At 45.5% G+C, this 20,228-nt stretch overlaps 1 protein-coding gene across 1 annotated transcript in view; it reads right to left on the reverse strand.

The window, feature by feature from the left end:
* bckdk (branched chain ketoacid dehydrogenase kinase) overlaps positions 1 to 20,228 on the reverse strand; it is an 83,143-nt gene that overhangs the window by 38,402 nt on the left and 24,513 nt on the right. Inside the window, exons 4-7 of the mRNA XM_068008003.1 lie at positions 16,358 to 16,405; positions 16,098 to 16,217; positions 12,729 to 12,827; positions 9,813 to 9,886 (exon numbers count right to left, since the gene is read on the reverse strand). Coding sequence (XP_067864104.1) covers positions 9,813 to 9,886; positions 12,729 to 12,827; positions 16,098 to 16,217; positions 16,358 to 16,405 — 341 coding nt within the window. The remainder of the gene's footprint in view (positions 1 to 9,812; positions 9,887 to 12,728; positions 12,828 to 16,097; positions 16,218 to 16,357; positions 16,406 to 20,228) is intronic.

A 20,228-nucleotide genomic window follows, 5' to 3' on the forward strand; every position in this document is an offset into this window, starting at 1 on the left:
CAACGAAGGTTCACCAGACTGATGCCTGGGATGGCGGGATTGTCATATGAGGAGAGATTGAGGAGACCAGGCCTATATTCTCTAGAGTTTAGAAGAATGAGGGGTGATCTCATTGAAGCATACAAAATTCTTACAGGGCTCGACAGGGTAAATGCAGGGCGGATGATTCCCCTGGCTGGAGAGTCTAGAACCAGGGATCACAGTCTCAGAATAAGGGGTTGGCCATTTAGGACTGAGAAGAGGAGAAATTTCTTCACTTAGAGGGTGGTGAATCTTTGGAATTCTCTACCCCAGAGGGCTGTGGAGGCTCAGTCATTGAGTACATTCAAAACAGAGATCGATAGATTTCCAAATATTAAAGGCAACAAGGTCATCTATGTGTGGAACCACAAGAGATGGGTGAGATCCTAAATGAATATTTCGCATCGGTATTTACGGTTGAGAAAGGCATGGATGTTAGGGAACTTGGGGAAATAAATAGTGATGTCTTGAGGAGTGTACATATTACAGAGAGGGAGGTGCTGGAAGTCTTAATGCGCATCAAGGTAGATAAATCTCCGGAACCTGATGAAATGTATTCCAGGACGTTATGGGAGGTTAGGGAGGAAATTGCGGGTCCCCTAGCAGAGATATTTGAATCATCGACAGCTACAGGTGAGGTACCTGAAGATTGGAGGGTAGCAAATGTTGTGCCTTTGTTTAAGAAGGGCGGCAGGGAAAAGCCTGGGAACTACAGACCGGTGAGCCTGACATCTGTAGTGGGTAAGTTGTTAGAGGGTATTCTGAGAGACAGGATCTACGGGCATTTGGAGAGGCAGGGACTGATTAGGAACAGTCAGCATGGTTTTGTGAGAGGAAAATCATGTCTCACAAATTTGATTGAGTTTTTTGAAGGGGTAACCAAGAAGATAGATGAAGGCTGTGCAGTAGACATGGTCTACATGGACTTTAGCAAAGCCTGTGACAAGGTACCGCATGGTAGGTTGTACATAAGGTTAGATCTCACGGGATCCAAGGTGAGGTAGCCAATTGGATACAAAATTGGATTGACGGCAGAAGACAGAGGGTGGTTGTAGAGGGCTGTTTTTCAAACTGGAGGCCTGTGACCAGCGGTGTGCCTCAGGGATCGGTGCTGGGTCCGCTGTTATTTGTTATTTATATTAATGATTTGGATGAGAATTTAGGAGGCATGGTTAGTAAGTTTGCAGATGACACCAAGATTGGTGGCATTGTGGACAGTGAAGAAGGTTATCTAGGATTGCAACAGGATCTTGATAAATTGGCAGATGGAGTTTAATTTAGATAAATGTGAGGTGATGCATTTTGGTAGATCGAATCGGGCCAGGACCTACTCCGTTAATGGTAGGGCGTTGGGGAGAGTTATAGAACAAAGAGATCTAGGAGTACAGGTTCATAGCTCCTTGAAAGTGGAGTCACAGGTGGATAGGGTGGTGAAGAAGGCATTCAGCATGCTTGGTTTCATTGGTCAGAACATTGAATACAGGAGTTGGGATGTCTTGTTGAAGTTGTACAAGACATTAGTTAGGCCACACTTGGAATACTGTGTACAGTTCTGGTCACCCTATTATAGAAAGGATATTATAAAACTAGAAAGAATGCAGAAAAGATTTACTAGGATGCTACCGGGACTTGATGGTTTGACTTATAGGGAGAGGTTGGATAGACTGAGACTTTTTTCCCTGGAGAGTAGGAGGTTTAGGGGTGATCTTATAGAAGTCTATAAAATAATGAGGGGCATAGATAAGGTAGATAGTCAAAATCTTTTCCCAAAGGTAGGGGAGTCTATAACGAGGGGGCATAGATTTAAGGTGAGAGGGGAGAGATACAAAAGGGTCCAGAGGGGCAATTTTTTCACTCAAAGGGTGGTGAGTGTCTGGAACGAGCTGCCAGAGGCAGTAGTAGAGGCAGGTACAATTTTGTCTTTTAAAAAGCATTTGGACAGTTACATGGGTAAGATGGGTATAGAGGGATATGGGCCAAGTGCAGGCAATTGGGACTAGCTTAGTGGTATAAACTGGGCGACATGGACATGTTGGGCCGAAGGGCCTGTTTCCATGTTGTAAACTTCTATGATTCTATATGGGGATGGTGCAGGAAAATGGTGTTGAGGTAGAAGATCAGCCATGATCTTGTTGAATGGCGGAGCAGGCTCGAGGGGTCGGATGGCCTACTCCTGCTCCTATTTCTTATGTTCTTATGTTCAAAGCCAGTGAAATATTTCTGAACTGTAGTCACTGTTATGATGTAGGAAACGCAGCAGCCAATTTGTGCATAGCAAGATCCCACAAACAGCAATGTGATAATGACCAGATCATCTGTTTTAGTGATGTTGGTTGAGGGATAAATATTGGCAAGGCTTATGAAGGGTTTTGATAGAGTAAATAAGAAGAAAGTGTTTCCACTGGCAGGAGGGTCAATAACCAGAGGACACAGATTTAAGATAATTAGCAAAAGTACCATGGGGGAGATGAGGAGAATTTTTATTTAAGGCAGCGAGTTGTAATGACCTGGAATGCACTGCCTGAAAGAGCGGTGGAAGCAGATTCAATAGTAACTTTCAAAAGGGAATTGGTTAAATACTTGAAAAGGAAAAATCTGCAGGGCCACGACGAAAGAGCAGGGGAATGGGACTAATTGATTAGCTCTTTCAAAGAGTCGGCACAGGCACGATGGGCCGAATGGCCTCCTTCTTGCTGTAAGATTCTATGAGGACACCGAGGAGAACTCCCCTGCTCTTCTTTGAAATAATGCTATGGAATCTTTTACGTCCAGCTGAGAGGGCAGGCAGAGCCTCGGTTTAACATCTCATCTAAAAGACAGCACTTCAGACAGTGCTGCACTCCCTCAGTGCTGCACTGGGAGTGTGAGCCTAGATTTTGTGCTCAAGTCTCTGGAGTGGGACTTGAACCCATAACCTTCTGATTCAGAGGACAGCGTGCTATCCACTGACCCACAGCAAGCACCCAAAGACAGATAGGCAGAGTTTCTCCCGTACTGTAATTAATTTTTCTCCTCAAATTTCTTTCCCACTGCAGTGCATCTCCTGCACCTGATGAGACACACAGAGACCTTTGCTGTCTCCACCAGTGCAATTCTATTACCACCCACCGGTGGATGTGCATGTGAGTGGTTACGGTGACTGACCATCTGATTTCTTTCCCCATACACCCTCCCCCACTATCAGTACCTGACCTCCTCTCATCAACTTTGGCACAATTGTGATTTGTTGCACACTGTCTGGGGATTGCTACTGATGATCTGTATTTTTATACTCAAGTACAACAGGTTTCAAACTGTTCTATTTATATACTGAAAGCCGTCTCACCGCGACGTGAACCCAGTCGTGTAACATCGTATCTTGTTAGGGCCACTCCATGTAATATGTTGCAGCAATTTCAGGCACCTGGCATTAAATAGGTACAGCCAGCTACCACTCTACTTACACACAGTGCCCACACAGAAACCTGATTCTAAAAACCTACTTCTAAAATAAAAACACATCTCATACAATAGGAAGGTGAGAATTCTCAGCGTGTTCATTGTGTAAATTGAACGCTCTGGGGCTCCCAGCTATGGCAGGATATTATGTGACTCATGGACGCGTAATTATTGTATCACACTGGCTACCATGGGGTGCCCTCGACGTGTCTTGACAGCTGCAGAGGGAGCTCACAGGATGGCTCAGGTGATAATTGCATTTCCCAGTGTAGTCTACCTGATCAGGTGGACAGAAAAGGTCCCACAGCATTTCTGTTTTTTGAAGAAGAAGAGCGGGGAGTTCTGCTGATGTCTTGTCCGATTCATCCCTCAACCAAAACACATTAACTGATCATTCGCCTCAGTGCTGTTTGTGGGATCATGTTGTGTGCAAATTGGCTGCTGCGTTTGCCCACAGAACAACAGTGACTTCATTTCAAAAGTACTTCATTGGCTGTGAAGCAGTTTGAGACGTGGAACGAGCTGTATAAATGTGAGTTCTTTTTTCTTTCTAGTATTAAGCAATAAAGGCCAGGAAAGCCCCAGACTCGATTTCTGGTCCACGCTGAGTTAATAGATCTCAGCAAGGGTAGTTAGTGGCTTCAGTGTTCCTGAATAGTGAGGGGGAAAATCAGCCAGGATTGCCTCTTCTTATTGCTATCCAGTGACTGCCAGAAAGTGCACGTGAGGGAACGTTAGATGAGAATCGGATTGGCTGCAGTATTACCACCAGCGGACAGCCCGCAGATCGATACTCACCAAATGGGCTCCCATACAAACTTGAGCAAAGTTAGTGTATGGTTGGCGCCCATGGAACCTACACCAGGGTGAATTAATGCCTTCAGGAGAGGAAGGGAGAAAACTGGGGAGGCAAGAGCCACAAGAGACATTCAATATTGTGGGCAAGAAGGTGGCAGATGGAGTATAATGTGGGGAAATGTGAGGTTATTCACTTTGGGAGGAAGAATAGAAAAACAGAATATTTTTTAAATGGTGAGAAACTATTAAATGTTAGCGTTCATAGAGACTTGTGTGTCCTCGAACAAGAAACACAAACAGCTTGTAGGTACAGCAAGTAATTAGGAAAGTAAATGGAATGTTGGCCTTTAATGCAAGGGGGTTGGAGTACAAGAGTAAGGAAGTCTTACTACAATTGCAGAGGGCTTTGATGAGACCTCACCTGGAGTACAGTGTACAGTTTTGGTTTCCTTATCTAAGGAAGGATATACTTGCCTTAGAGGCGGTGCAGCGAATGTTCATTAGATTAATTCCTGGGATGAGAGGGTTGCCCTATGAAGTGAGGTTGAGTAGAATGGGCCTATACTCTCTGGAGTTTAGAAGAATGAGAGGTGATCTCATTGAAACATATAAGATTATGAGGGGGCTTGAGAGGGTAGATGCTGAGAGGTTATTTCCCATGGCTGGAGAGTCTAGAACATGGTCGCAGGATAAGGGGTCGGCCATTTAAGGCTGAGATGAGGAGGAATTTCTTCACTCAGAGGGTTGTGAATTTTGGAATTCTCTACCCCAGAGGGCTGTGGATGCTGAGCCGTTGATTATATTCAAGGCTGAGATAGATAGATTTCTAGGGGAATCAAGGGATATGGGGATTGGGCAGGAAAGTGGAGTTGAGGTCGAAGATCAGCCATGATCTGATTGAATGGTGGAGCAGGCTTGAGGGGCCATGCGGCCTATTCCTGCCACTTATTTCTTATGTAATATTCAAAGTATGTGCATTTTGTTTGCTTTGTTTGAAGTTATTTGTCGCATCCTTCTTTATTTCCCCCAACACCATCCCCGGACTGCTACTCGCCTTTTCTTGACCCAGAAGATGGGCCTGTTCCCAGGCCTCTACAGTTTAGCAGACAGCAATTTAAAGTCCAATTTTCCCTCTGCCCTTGTAGGGAAGTGCCCTGCCTCTGTTCTGTGCCTTCCAGCATTGGCAAGGTCAGGAACTAGACACACATGCAGTTGCAGGTGTGTTCCCTGTATTCCAGCACTCAGTATTTACAAAGTTAATGGACAGAGATACAGAAAAGATAACGAGAATGAGACAAAGAAGAAAAAAAGAATAGATCCAAGGTGAGGTAGCCAATTGGATACAAAATTGGCTTGACGACAGAAGACAGAGGGTGGTTGTCGAGGGTTGTTTTTCAAACTGGATGCCTGTGTCCAGCGGTGTGCCTCAGGGATCGGTGCTGGGTCCGCTGTTATTTGTTATTTATATTAATGATTTGGATGAGAATTTAGGAGGCATGGTTAGTAAGTTTGCAGATGACACCAAGATTGGTGGCATTGTGGACAGTGAAGAAGGTTATCTAGGATTGCAACGGGATCTTGATAAATTGGGCCAGTGGGCCGATGAATGGCAGATGGAGTTTAATTTAGATAAATGTGAGGTGATGCATTTTGGTAGATCGAATCGGGCCAGGACCTACTCCGTTAATGGTAGGGCGTTGGGGAGAGTTATAGAACAAAGAGATCTAGGAGTACAGATTCATAGCTCCTTGAAAGTGGAGTCACAGGTGGATAGGGTGGTGAAGAAGGCATTCAGCATGCTTGGTTTCATTGGTCAGAACATTGAATGCAGGAGTTGGGATGTCTTGTTGAAGTTGTACAGGGCATTGGTGAGGCCACACTTGGAGTACTGTGTACAGTTCTGGTCACCCTATTATAGAAAGGATATTATTAAACTAGAAAGAGTGCAGAAAAGATTTACTAGGATGCTACCGGGACTTGATGGTTTGACTTACAGGGAGAGGTTAGACAGACTGGGACTTTATTCCCTGGAGAGTAGGAGGTTAAGGGGTGATCTTATAGAAGTCTATAAAATAATGAGGGGCATAGATAAGGTCGATAGTCAAAATCTTTTCCCAAAGGTAGGGGAGTCTATAACGAGGGGGCACAGATTTAAGGTGAGAGGGGAGAGATACAAAAGGATCCAGAGGGGCAATTTTTTCACTCAAAGGGTGGTGAGTGTCTGGAACGAGCTGCCAGAGGCAGTAGTAGAGGCGGGTACAATTTTGTCTTTTAAAAAGCATTTGGACAGTTACATGGGGAAGATGGGTATCGAGGGATATGGGCCAAGTGCAGGCAATTGGGACTAGCTTAGTGGTATAAACTGGGCGACATGGACATGTTGGGCCGAAGGGCCTGTTTCCATGTTGTAACTTCTATGATTCTATGATTCTAGTGCGATTAAGTGTTTGTAGTGGTGTCTGGAGCTGGAAGGACTATGCTGTGTGTTTATTTTTAACAAGCTTGGCATCATACAAAGAGTAATGACAGGAATGTCAGCCCTTGACACGTCAGAAACTGCCAGCTCATTGCCAAAACACAGAGCAACCAGCATACCTTTCCCTCTTCGGCTGATTATCGTGACCCATCCACCTCCAGATAATTCTAATGGTTCAACTACTAAAATATCTCACAGCCAGGGCTTCTACAACCCCAGCAACTGATTAAACACTATATCTTTGCAAAAAAAATTCAGTCCAAACAAGACACCAGGTAGTGGTAAAGCATAGGCTGCACGCATGGTTTCCTGCTTAGAGTTCCCAACTATCCTGTTGACTGAAGTACAGGGGACAAGATTTCCAAATCTAATAATCAGTTACAGACCCAATCTGTCAGTAGGTTACTTTGTATTATGGAATCATTTTCATTGGACACTGGGTTTACACCTGTGTAGTTGTTCTAACGTTACCAAGTGGATTTGCACTTGTGTTGTTCTAATGTTACCAAGTGGATTTGCACATGTTGTTCTAACGTTACCAAGTGGATTTGCACGTGTTGTTCTAACGTTACCAAGTGGATTTGCACTTGTGTTGTTCTAACGTTACCAAGTGGATTTGCACTTGTTGTTCTAATGTTACCAAGTGGATTTGCACGTGTTGTTCTAGCGTTACCAAGTGGATTTGCATGTGTTGTTCTAGCGTTACCAAGTGATTGCAGGCAAACTGCTCATATTGCAAACGCACTTCCGCTCTAAGCCGTCCCACAATGTAATCTGGATTTAAGCAATTCCCACGGGAGCACTGTATGCTTTTCTGCAGTTCCTAGCGACTGCGCTTAGAAAGTGGCATTAGACTAGGCTGCCTGCCTGCCTACTCATACAGGGAGGTACGATATGGTTGTCCACAGGATATCTTAAAGAAGGAAAGGGATACATTTAACAAAGAAGTAAATTTACAATCTGGGGTTTACATACAATTCCTCATACAGAGACCACCCAAAATAAAATGGCACAGACAGTTAGATAATCTACTCCCAGGGCTTGGCCAAGCTCCTCTTGAACCCCCTGCTAAAAGTGTGCTGGAACAATTGGGTGACTTGCCTGTTCTAATTTCCTGCTCCATATGGTTCAGTGGTATCACTCTCACCTCTGAGTCGGAAGGTTGTGGGTTCAAGTCCCACTCCAGAGACATGAGCACAAAATTTAGACTGACACTCCAGTGCAGTACTGAGGGAGTGCCGCATTGTCTGAGGTGCTGTCTTTCGGATGAGATGTTAAACCAAGGCTCCGTCCTCCCTCTCAGGTGGACGTAAAAGATCCCATGGCACTATTTTGAAGAAGAGCTGGAGAGTTCTTCCTGGTGTCCAGGCCAATATTTATCCCTCAACCAACATCACTAAAACAGATTATCTGGTCATTTATTTCATTTCTGTTTGTGGGACTTCGCTGTGCGCAAATTGGCTGCCGTGTTTACTATATTATAACAGTGACTACACTTCAACAATACTTCACTGGCTGTAAAGCACTTGGAGACATCCTGAGATTGTGAGAGGCGCTACAGACATGCAAGACTTCTTTTTTCTTTTTCTTCTAGGTGCTGTACAATCTGTACAGTCCATAGGATAACTCTCACTGATAATATGGTGCAAATTAGCAATTAGTGTAAGACAACACCAAGCATAGTCCAGTTCCTATTAAAAAGCAACAAAGTGCAGATGCTGGAAATGCTCAGCAGGTTCAGCAGCATCTGTGGTGAGCGTAGACAAGCTAATTTTGAGAGTGTAAAATGTTTAACTGATCTGTTCTCCCCACAGGTGCTGATAGACTTGCTGTGTTTCCAGCATTTTCGTTTTTGCTTCAGATAATCCACATGCTACCTTTTCCACAGCACGTTAGTATCCAAATGTACTGTGTTAATGTTTAAATCGACTAAATCAAGACCGAATTTCATACATAATTAAAATAAAACCTAACTTCAATGAAGGCAAAATTCAGGGAGAGTCATTGAAGCCCCAGCAATTATATTAAGCACAGATACCATTTTACTATGGACATACAGAGATGGAAGGTTGGAGATGGAAGGATAGAGGAATGGAGGGACGGAGAGGTGGGAGGGACGGAGAGGTGGGAGGGACGGAGAGGTGGGAGGGACGGAGAGGTGGGAGGGACGGAGAGGTGGGAGGGACGGAGAGGTGGGAGGGACGGAGAGGTGGGAGGGACGGAGAGGTGGGAGGGACGGAGAGGTGGGAGGGACGGAGAGGTGGGAGGGACGGAGAGGTGGGAGGGACGGAGAGGTGGGAGGGACGGAGAGGTGGGAGGGACGGAGAGGTGGGAGGGACGGAGAGGTGGGAGGGACGGAGAGGTGGGAGGGACGGAGAGGTGGGAGGGACGGAGAGGTGGGAGGGACGGAGAGGTGGGAGGGAGGGAGAGGTGGAGGGAGAGAGAGGTGGAGGGAGAGAGAGGTGGAGGGAGAGAGAGATGGAGGGAGAGAGAGATGGAGGGAGAGAGAGATGGAGGGAGAGAGAGATGGAGGGAGAGAGAGATGGAGGGAGAGAGAGATGGAGGGAGAGAGAGATGGAGGGAGAGAGAGATGGAGGGAGAGAGAGATGGAGGGAGAGAGAGTTGCAGGGAGAGAGAGTTGGAGGGAGAGAGTTGGAGGGAGAGAGTTGGAGGGGTAGGTTTGGAGGGACAGAGGGATGGAAGGATGGAAAGGATCACTTCTTTTTGCCCCTTCCAATGGGAAACAAGCAGTGAAGGTAAAGGCTGATGAACACAACTCTAGAACGTGTGACCAGTTGGAAAAGGCTAATTGCAACAGAGTTTGAGAGATCAGGGCCGATATTCCGAGTGTGTGCTGGGGGTGAGGGCCCTCGTCCGCCAGCCATGAATATTGGGAATCACTGGTGCACTGCCCACAATTTTCTATCCGCCGATTTCAACGGACCAAAAAATCCACAGGCAGCAGTGCTGGCAATCCACCAACAGGCAAGGCGTCCCACTACCAGCCTCAGAAAATCGGCCCCAATGTCTTCTCCTCTTCTTCCAACTTTGCCTTCCATTAAAACACTGGGGGACTCACCGAGCAAAATCTACCCATTTCTCAATGATCTTCTTTGGAGACAGTCGTGTGCAGATAATTCCCACAAAGTCAGGCTGTGGAAAGAAAATAGATGAACAGACTTCAGGAAAGTAATTTACAAACAAGATGCAGAACATGTTCTGGATCAGGAGACCAATGGCATTTCCTAGTTCAGTTATGTGTATGCCATTGATTCAGGCTATCATGAGTAATCTATGGGTGAGATCGATGGTGGAATAGGGAACAGGATTAATCATTGCAGGCACTAATGTGGAACGAACACACCCTCAGGATCCAGAGTGTCAGCCGTGGCTCAGAGGTAGGACCCTCGCCTCTGAGTTAAAAGGTCATGGATTCAAGTCCCACTCCAGAGACTTGAGCACATAATCCAGGCTGACACTCCAGTGCAGTACTGAGGGTGTGCTGCACTGTTGGAGGTGCCGTCTTTCGGATAAGATGTTAAATCTCTCAGGTGGATGTAAAAGATCCCCTGGCACTATTTTGAAGAAGAGCAGGGGTGTTCTCCCCGGTGTCCTGGCCAATCTCAACCTGTCTGTCAAAGACCGCGATGAGCGGAGTGTAGCCTCCTCCCCTCAACAAAGAAAAACCATGGACCGAGTCACCCTTGGGTGCTCTGCTGTCCCTTTTAAGAGGCTGATCCCATGGTGAGTGGGAGGGAAGATTTCCGGTTGCGAAACCCAGAAGGTAAGTGGGCGGATCGCGTTTGAGGCCCATCAGTTGCATTTCCGGGTTTCGGGCCCGGCAGCCAGGCTGATTGACAGGCTGGCTGTCTGTCGGCCAGGATGGCCTGCTGTAGCAAGCCGCAGCCGAGGATCGGAGGGAGGGAGGGAGGGGTCATAGGCCGGGGAGAAGATCGGGGGGCTGAGAAGAAGATCGAAAGTTGCTGGAGGTCGGGTGAAGGGTCAGAGGTAGGTGGGGTCCACCATGGTGGAAGGGTCAGCCTATCGCGGGGGTCCTGTCGACCAGGTGAGCTTGTTGGGCCTGGATGAAGCACTCCTACTCCTCCGGGCCCACAAGCAATGTAATAAAGGCACTCACCTCATGGATCCAGCCCTTCCCGCCTGCTTTCACCTGATGTGAATGTGAATGGGAAGCGATGGGAAATCTGAACAGGTAAGGTTTCCTGGTGTCTGCTCACCACACGCAGACAAACCGACCTGGGTCAAACACAGAAGTAGGCGTGTTGGAGCCGGTCCCGCACTGAAAACAGAATATTTTTACTCCCCATCCGCCCCCAATCCACCCATTCTTGGGGATTAAAATTTACCCCCTGTGAACAGTTCATCGGCCATTAGTTGCTTGAAAGCAGCACGCAGCTGAAGGGGGATTTTGGAATGTCCAAACCATTCTCATCACTCAACCTGAAATAGCGTCTTGCACCATCTCTGAACTCTGCACTCATTAACAACTTGCCTCCCTCTTCCCAGCAGTCACTCAGTAGCTCTTGGGCACTCTCAGTATTTGTTGCTACACTCTGATTGCTGCGAGTAGCAATTTAATCACAAACGTTATCAGCACTTTATCCAGATGGAGTCAGTGAGAACACCAGCGTGTTGTTTGCTTAGAGCCTAGCAGCAGTCAGCAGGCTTCTCTCCAAAGGCTATTTGCTTAGAGCCTAGCAGCAGTCAGCAGGCTTCTCTCCAAAGGCTATTTTCCTCACACTCATTTTCTGTGCTTCCTTTTAAGTAATTCTCTGTCCCCTTCCCCACCCAGCTTCTGCACATTTTCCCAGTATTCAAGCATCTCGCTTCCAAGAACCAGTCAGAAGCTGCTCTAGACGGGTCGGTGCATGAATCAGCACCTGGCATTTAAACTAAGCTTCCCTGAAAAGCTGGATTGACAAATCTACCACTGTAGCAAGGGAGCCAGATTTATCTGCATAAACACTGTGAGCTGACTCACCAACACCAGTCTCCCAGAAACTGAACTGAACTAAACCAGTACAAAAGAAGCATTGAAGTTTTTTTTATTCGTTCATGGGATGTGGGCGTTGCTGGCAAGGCCAGCATTTATTGCCCATCCCTAAATGCCCTTGAGAAGGGGGTGGTGAGCCGCCTTCTTGAACCGCTGCAGTCCGTGTGGTGACGGTTCTCCCACAGTGCTGTTAGCTAGGGAGTTCCAGGATTTTTACCCAGCGACGATGAAGGAACGGCGATATATTTCCAAGTCGGGATGGTTTGTGACTTGGAGGGGAACGTGCAGGTGGTGTTGTTCCCATGTGCCTGCAGCCCTTGTCCTTCTAGGTGGTAGAGGTCGTGGGTTTGCGAGGTGCCTTGGCGAGTTGCTGCAATGCATCCCGTGGATGGTACACACTGCAGCCACTGTGCGCCGGTGGTGGAGGGAGTGAATGTTTAGGGTGGTGGATGGGGTGCCAATCAAGCGGGCTGCTTTGTCCTGGATGGTGTCGAGCTTCTGGAGTGTTGTTGGAGCTGCACTCATCCAGGCAAGTGGAGAGTATTCCATCACACTCCTGACTTGTGCCATGTAGATGGTGGAAAGGCTTTGGGGAGTCAGGAGGTGAGTCACTCGCTGCAGAATACCCAGCCTCTGCCCTGCTCTTGCAACCACAGTATTTATGTGGCTGGTCCAGTTAAGTTTCTGGTCAATGGTGACCCCCAGGATGTTGATGGTGGGGGATTCGGCGATGATAATGCCGTTGAATGTCAAGGGGAGGTGGTTGGACTCTCTCTTGCTGGAGATGGTCATTGCCTGGCACTTGTTCACAGGTGAGTTGTCTGTAGATTTCCGTTCCCTCTCTCAGGGAGGCACCAAGCCTGGCTCAGTGTTAAGGTGGGTGATGAATTCTTCATTTAAAAAAAAATAAAGACCATCATACATTTCACTGCTTTCCTGAACAGGCTATTGAAGTTCTTTATTGTCCCGTTGTGTACTTACATTATCCTCGTGCAGGGTCAGGTGATGCGTCGCCAGCATACGGATTCCCAGCCGGGAGGTCAGTGTGTTGTCCAGGAAAGAACGGATCAATGATTCATCCTGAAAAATGGAGAAGTTCCTTACAATGAAGTGTGACGGAAAACACACCGTTAGTGAGTGCCCTACTCCGAGGCTTTCATCCATGCCTTTGTCACCTCCAGACTCGACTATTCCAATGCTCTCCTGACCGGCCTCTCTCCTTCCACCCTCATAAACTTGAGCTCATCCAAAACTCTGCTGCCTGTATCCTAACTCACACCAAGTCCCGTTCACCCATCCTCCCCATGCTCGCTGAACTACAATGGCTCCCAGTCTGGCAACGCCTCGATTTTAAAATTCTCATCCTTGTTTTCAAATCCCCCCGTGCCCTCCCGATCTCTGTAATTTCCTCCAATCCTACAACCCTCCGAGATCTCTGCACTCCTCTAATTCTGGCCTCTTGCCTGATTTTAATCGCTCCACCATTGGCGGCCGTGCCTTCAGTTGCCTGGGCCCTAAGCTCTGGAATTCCCTCCCTAAACCTCTCCACCTCTCTACCTCTCTCTCCTCCTTTTAGACGCTCCTTAAAAACTACCTGTTTGTCCAAGCTTTTGGTCACCTGTCCTAATATCTCCTTACATGGCTCGGTGTCAAATTTTATCTGATTACGCTCCTGTGAAGTGCCTTGGGACATTTTACTATGTTAAAGGTGCTATATAAATACAAGCTGTTGTTGTGCAAATTACAGAGTAGAAAGAGCCACATGGTGATGGTAAATCAGACGCAGAGTATCGGGATACAGGTCGATGCGTGGGCACCTCCCAATCAGCTGTACCACTTGTAGCAGCAGACAGAGTAAAGGGTCCTTTGAAAGGAAACTGAACAAGAAGTTACACTTGGTCACTCTAATACAGGCCCAGCTTTATAGCAGCATTGCCAGAGGCCTGGGATTAAGGCTCTAGACTGGTCTTTAGCTGGGAAAGGTTCAGACCGAGGGACTTCAGGGAGAAAAAGGCAAAAAATAATAAATAAAGGAAGATTGCAAATTAGACAGATTAAGTTAAGAATTTTAGGCTACATCATATGAGACATGATGTGGCAAGTGTAATATGCTTGGGAGGAACAGATGACTTTGGACCTATAGCTCCCAAAGCTCTCCACCACTGGGGTTTTCCTCTATGTTCGGGTCTGTTGTAGACTAATTGATAGAGATTGATTGCTGTGATTAGTCAACAACTCCATTATCATTGTATCATGCGACTACCAGGATGGTAGAAGGTGAACTGGATGGACTTTTTGTTCTTATTTCATCCCATCTTCTTTCAGCCAGTTGTTATGCACACAAGCCATGCACCACCCGAGGCTCGTGATATCAATGCTGCTCCACACGTTAACTGTATCAAGGCAAGTTTCCACGGGGCGAGGTGTAAGGTGTATTCAGATTTTTCGTCTGGGTGGACAGCTTATTTATGGGCCCTGTTATTTTCTACCACTTTAGCGTATGGCAGTTTAAATCCTTCCATAACAGGATGCCCCAGGCTGCATTTTCACATTCAACAACAACTTAAGGGTACGGTAGCGTAGTGGTTATGTTACTGGGCTAGTCATCCAGAGGCCTGGACTAAAATCCAGAGTCACGAGTTCAAATCCCGCCACGGCGGCTGGCGAATTTAAATTCAATTAATTAAATAAAAATCTGGAATTAAAATACTAGTATCAGTAATGATAGCCATGAAACTACCGGATTGTCGTAAAAACCCATCTGGTTCACTAATGTCCTTTAGGGAAGGAAACCTGCCGTCCTTACCCGGTCTGGCCTATATGTGACTCCAGACCCACAGCAATGTGGTTGATTCTTAATTGCCCTCTGAAATGGCCTAGCAAGCCACTCAGTTGTAAAAAATCTCGCTAGGGATGGGCAATAAATGCCGGCCTTGCCAGCGACGCCCACATCCAGTGAACGAATAAAAAAAAACTTGCATTTGCCTAGAGCCTTTAACACAGAAAGTCGGTCCAAGGTGCGTCGCAGAGATGTAATCAGACAAAAAATGGATGCCGAGCCAAAGAAGCAGATATTAGATGGGGTGACCAAAAGCTTGGTCAGAGGTGGGTTTTAAGGAGGGTCTTAAAGGAGGAGAGAAAGTTGGAAAGGTGGAGGGAATTCCACAGCATTTCTACAGGATGTCTGAGTATCACAAAGGAGCTGGCCCAGATTCGCTTGTCTGGATTTAGTGCAAAAAGCAAAAACTTTGCATGGTATGCTAATTGATCTTTCATGGAGTTGCTCGTGGGCAGAAGTTTAAAAAAAATTTACAACAGTATAACAGAGGGCGATGAACATTAGCGGACACAGCGTAGAATGACCACCTGGATCCCACTAATTATCAGAATTCCATGCTGCCTGTTCTCGGCTCTGCTCCCTATGCCCATCGTCAAAATAAAACTTGCGTTGAAGTAGAAAAGAAAATGTCTTAGTGAAAGGTCTAATGGTGGCTGTGTCCAGGTGGGAAATGGCAGGTATGAAGATTACATTCTGACCCAGCAGAAAGCCCCAGAATACAAAAACAAAATACAAAGTTTCTGTTGTCGGTTTTATTAAAAGCTCAGAAACAGAGAGGTGTCTTCATTTTATTCTAAATTTTGCATAGTTAGAAGCAGTTCCAGGCCTGGACCCAGAACAGAGGTGAGGCTGGGCTCAAGGACTGGAGCACTGGCGGGAGCAGAGCAATGGTGCTGAGGCTGAGCCAGTCGGGACATATGGCACTGAGACCTAGAGAATGTGGAGGCCAGGATCTAACAGCAGGAAGGCATTTGGAGAGGGCAGGAAGGCTGCAAGATACTGGGGAGAGTGAGGTTAGCACCCCAGGAGTTGTGAGGCTGGGTCCAGAGTCAACCTGGAAGTGGAGAGGCTTGTCTAGAAGCAGAGGGGCTGGGTTCAGATCAGCCCAGAATAGGAGAGACTGCCAGCAGAGTAATCCCAGGACTGGGCACAAACATAGCTGCTTTCTTTTCTGCCTTGTTGTGGTTCTGCCATCTTATTGGTCCACGCTAACCATGTGACAGACAACACCATATTCTTCACACTGAGCAACTGACTCAGTCAAAAATGACACCCAGAGCAACATTGATATCACATGTGTGAAAAACAGGGCCTGTATCATGTACTGCCAACTGAGCCTACACCACAAAAATTATCTTGCTCAAAATGTCTGCTTTATGCAATTCCAACAACTCAAGAACTCAGATTGGCAGGGAATTGTATACAAGGGTCTGTCCAACGAGGGAGAGATCATTTAGCCATGAATGAAACACTTTATTAAAAAATACATAAACACAATAGAGTTTATCTACCTGGATATGCTTACGACATTCTCTGAAACCTTCAGCCAGCATCGTGACAACATCTTTGTGGTCGTCTAGAAGCTGGCGAATCATCTTGCAGTACTGAGTCTCTGTCTTCCCGTCGGTGATCTAAGGGAACAATGGTAAGAGGGAATTGCCATTTTCCTGCTGGACTTGTGCAACGCTTATAAAATCTTACTTTCTGAAAACAAAAGGAAGCATTATCTCCACAGTAAAAAGGGGGGAAAAGTAGCTGCAGCTATACTCACTGGAGGGAAATCTGACAGCATCTGAAATGCTCTGATGTACAGCTCATGCTGAAAAAAGAAAGGAACCAAATTAACAAATCTATCTACACAATTAAAAGTCTTGGGTCTAGCTCCCATCCATCGTATCCCGTCTTTCAAAGGCGTCACGCCTGAAAGTGTGGTCGCAGTAGGGTTACACCTCAAAAGTGTCACATTTCACGCCATCACAGCTCGGTGACACAAAAAAAAAATGGATGTTTGGCAGAAATGAAGACTTATTTGTTAAACTGTCGATCAACTAAACACAATTTAATTCAGTCAGTAAGTACCAATGAGGAACGAGTCAGCAGCAGAAAAGTGAGCAATCAAATCAATCAATTTTATTTTGTCAAAGCTAACAATCCCAAACTGGCAAGTAGCGGAAAGGGACATATCAAATTAGACAACTAATTATGTGAACTTGGTTTCAACTGATTTTTCAGCTATCTGAAAATATAACCATGTAAGTAACACCAGTGGATGTAGTATATTTGGATTTTCAAAAGCCATTTGATAAGGTGCCACATAAAAGGTTGTTACGCAAGATAACGGCTCATGGGGTTGGGGGTAATATATTAGCACGGATAGAGGGTTGGTCAACGGACAGAAAACAGAGAGTAGGGATAAACAAGTCATTTTCAGGTTGGCAAGTTGTAAATAGTGGGGTGTCGCAAGGATCGGTGCTGGGGCCTCAGCTATTTACAATCTACATTAATGACTTAGACGAAGGGACCAAGTGTAATTTATCCAAGTTTGCTGACAATACAAAGCTAGGTGGGATTGTAAGCTGTGAGGAGGACCCAAAGAGTCTGCAAAGGGAGACAGACAGATTAAGTGAGTGGGCAAGAAGGTGGCAAATGGAGTATAATGTAGGGAAATGTGAGGTTATTCACTTTGGTAGGAAGAATAGAAAAACAGAATATTTTTTGAATGGTGAGAAACTATTGAATGTTGATGTTCAGAGGGATTTGGGTGTCCTCATACAAGAAACACAAAAAGTTAACATGCAGGTACAGCAAGCAATTAGGAAGACAAATGGCATGTTGGCCTTTATTGCAAGGGGGTTGGAATATAAGAGGATGTTTTACTACAATTATACAGGGCTTTGGTGAGACCTCACCTGGAGTACTACTTACTGTTTTGGTCTCCTTATCTAAGGAAGGATACACTTGCCTTGGAGGCAGTGCAAAAAAGGATCACCAGATTAATTCCTGGGATGAGAGGGTTGTCATATGAGGAGAGATTGAGTAGAATGGGCCTATACTCACTGGAGTTTAGAAGAATGAGAGGTAAACTCATTGAAACAGATAAGATTCTGAGGGGGCTTGACAGGGTAGATGCTGAGAGGTTGTTTCCTCTGGCTGGAGAGTCTAGAACTAGGGGGCTTGATCGCAGCATAAGGGATCGGCCATTTAAGACTGAGATGAGGAGGAATTTCTTCACTCAGAGGGATGTGAATCTTTGGAATTCTCTACCCCAGAAGGCTGTGAATGCTGAGTCGTTGAATATATTCAAGGCTGAGATAGATTTTTGGACTCTAGGGGGATCAAGGGATATGGGGATTGGCAGGAAAGTAGAGTTGAGATCAAATATCAGCCATGATCTGATTGAATGGCGGAGCAGGCTCGAGGGCCTTCTCCTGCTCCTATTCCTTATGTTTTTATGTACTTATGACGTAAAACCCCATAAAAACAAGTAAACAACTCGGAATAAAATTTTTATTATTATGGGGGGCTCAGTGGAAGGAAAAATAGTTTTTTTTTAAATTAGGGCATCCTCCTCAGTGCCCATCCAAACAAGCACTGGGTGACTGGTCTCCGCTCAGATGCTCCAGTCACATTATGGGGATAATTTAAATATATTCTGAGGCCTAATAAACCTTGCACAAACTTTGTATACAGGCCCCCAGCACCCTATGCGATAGTCGTCCATTTGGGGGCACACTGGGCTCTTAGCAATCTGCCATCATATTATCAGCATCATAGAGTTGCTTGTACAATATTATAAATCCCTGGAAAACATTTTCTTGCAGATGCCTACTTCTGCATTGGGAGCCTGGGACTCAATTTGGAGCATTTGATTGGAGCTCCAATGATTTAGTTAGCTTTGTTGGCTGTTTTTTTCTTGTCAATGCCTTGGTTCATCCCGATTGTCTGCAGTCCATGTCAATCACAGTAAGCCCATCATCTCTCATTTCGACTTCAGAAAGCAGATTAAAGCTCCTTCCCCTCTAAGTTTAATGAACAGCATTGCAGATTGGAGATAGGGAAGGGAGTACCCAACACTGTGGTATTTTTTCATGAATGATAGCAAGAGCGGCCATTCACAGATAGTGGTAGACGGTCCCATTCCTTCCCTCCCCCATCCAGCGATGGAAAAGTCCTGACAACACAAAACCAGGAAGCCACTATTATGGCTGTGAATTAAATCATGAATTTGTTTTTCTGTATCAAAACAATGTAAAGCATGAACTTCTTAACTTTATCAGAGGTACTTTGACAAGAACAATTACATAAATAGTGATGGTTAATTCCAGTTTTAATGCCCTTTACGTCTATTATAGCAGTCTTGTGTTTACTGTTATAGAGACAGACTCCTCCCACTGAACCAGTTACTCTCCTCACCCCCTCTCAAGGATACTGCTCTAGTTTGGTTTCTCCCAATGTACAGGTCAGGGTTTAGGTGTCTGGCAGACCTGTGCCTCTCTGTATTCTTTCTAAACCTGGTCAGCAATCAGGAGGATTGGCACAACACCAACCTACTGTAAAAAAACAATTATGCAATAACATACTCCTCAGCCCTCTTTCTCCCCAGTGTTACAGGTGCAAATTGATTAATTTATTTATATAACTATGGTATGTAAGGGGAAAAGATTTATTTCTTTATTTATCCACCTGCAATAGATAAGGAAAACACGACTTATTTTCCAGGCATCAATCAAAAAACACTTACTTCACTTTTTCTGAGCACATTGCTCACAAACTTCTTTCCAAATCCTTTCAGTGGAAATGTGCATCCCTCGTCCCCTCCAGCATCCCTTCCTTGCAACAGCATAACCTCCAACTCCCCATGGAAGACCCGCTAGTATATTGTGTATAGTCTCTCACACTTTAGATGCCACATGGGTACGGTACTGTAGTGGTTGTTACTGGGCTAGTAATCCAGAGGCCTGCACTAATAATCCAGAGAATATGTTCAAAGGCTGTCTTGAGAACTTGAATTCAGTTTAAAAACAAATGGGGAAACAAAAAGCATCAGTAAAAGTGACCATGAAGCTGTCTGATTGTCGCACAAACCCAACTGGTTCACTGATGTCCTTCAGGGAACTAAATCTGAACAGGTCAGATAAAATTCAGCTTCACCTTAGCAGCAGAATTATATATTGTACATTACATAGTACGCTGCTCCAGTCATTACAAAGCAGCCCATCATCCAGCTATCATGAGCAATGCTATAGTAGATCCACCAAAATAAAACTACAGTTCAGTTCTTAAACTCATCAATCCCTCTTTCAGTGTCATACAATATAATCATAATATTGCCCCATGACATTATATAAAAGGTTTATTGTTTTTGAAGCTCAGTGGTCCTCTCTCTACTTTGCATGCTTATACTCCTCTCTGTTGCTTGTGTAGCTTTGTGGTTTCCTTCAGAGGAAGTTTAACTGAATTTAGCTGATAGATCACTGCAGTTTGATCTTCACATCAAGTAATGCAGTTAAACTGGCTTTCTATAAACACACAATGACTCGACCTTAGCAAAGCCAATTTTTCTTTTTGCTTGAATGATTAATTCATCAACGCCTCCAAGTATCAAATGGCCTTTGCAGCTTTTAAAACGATCAAAGCTATTT

Source organism: Heptranchias perlo, chromosome 28, assembly GCF_035084215.1.
Source record: "Heptranchias perlo isolate sHepPer1 chromosome 28, sHepPer1.hap1, whole genome shotgun sequence".
Classification (NCBI taxonomy): Eukaryota; Metazoa; Chordata; class Chondrichthyes; order Hexanchiformes; family Hexanchidae; genus Heptranchias; species Heptranchias perlo.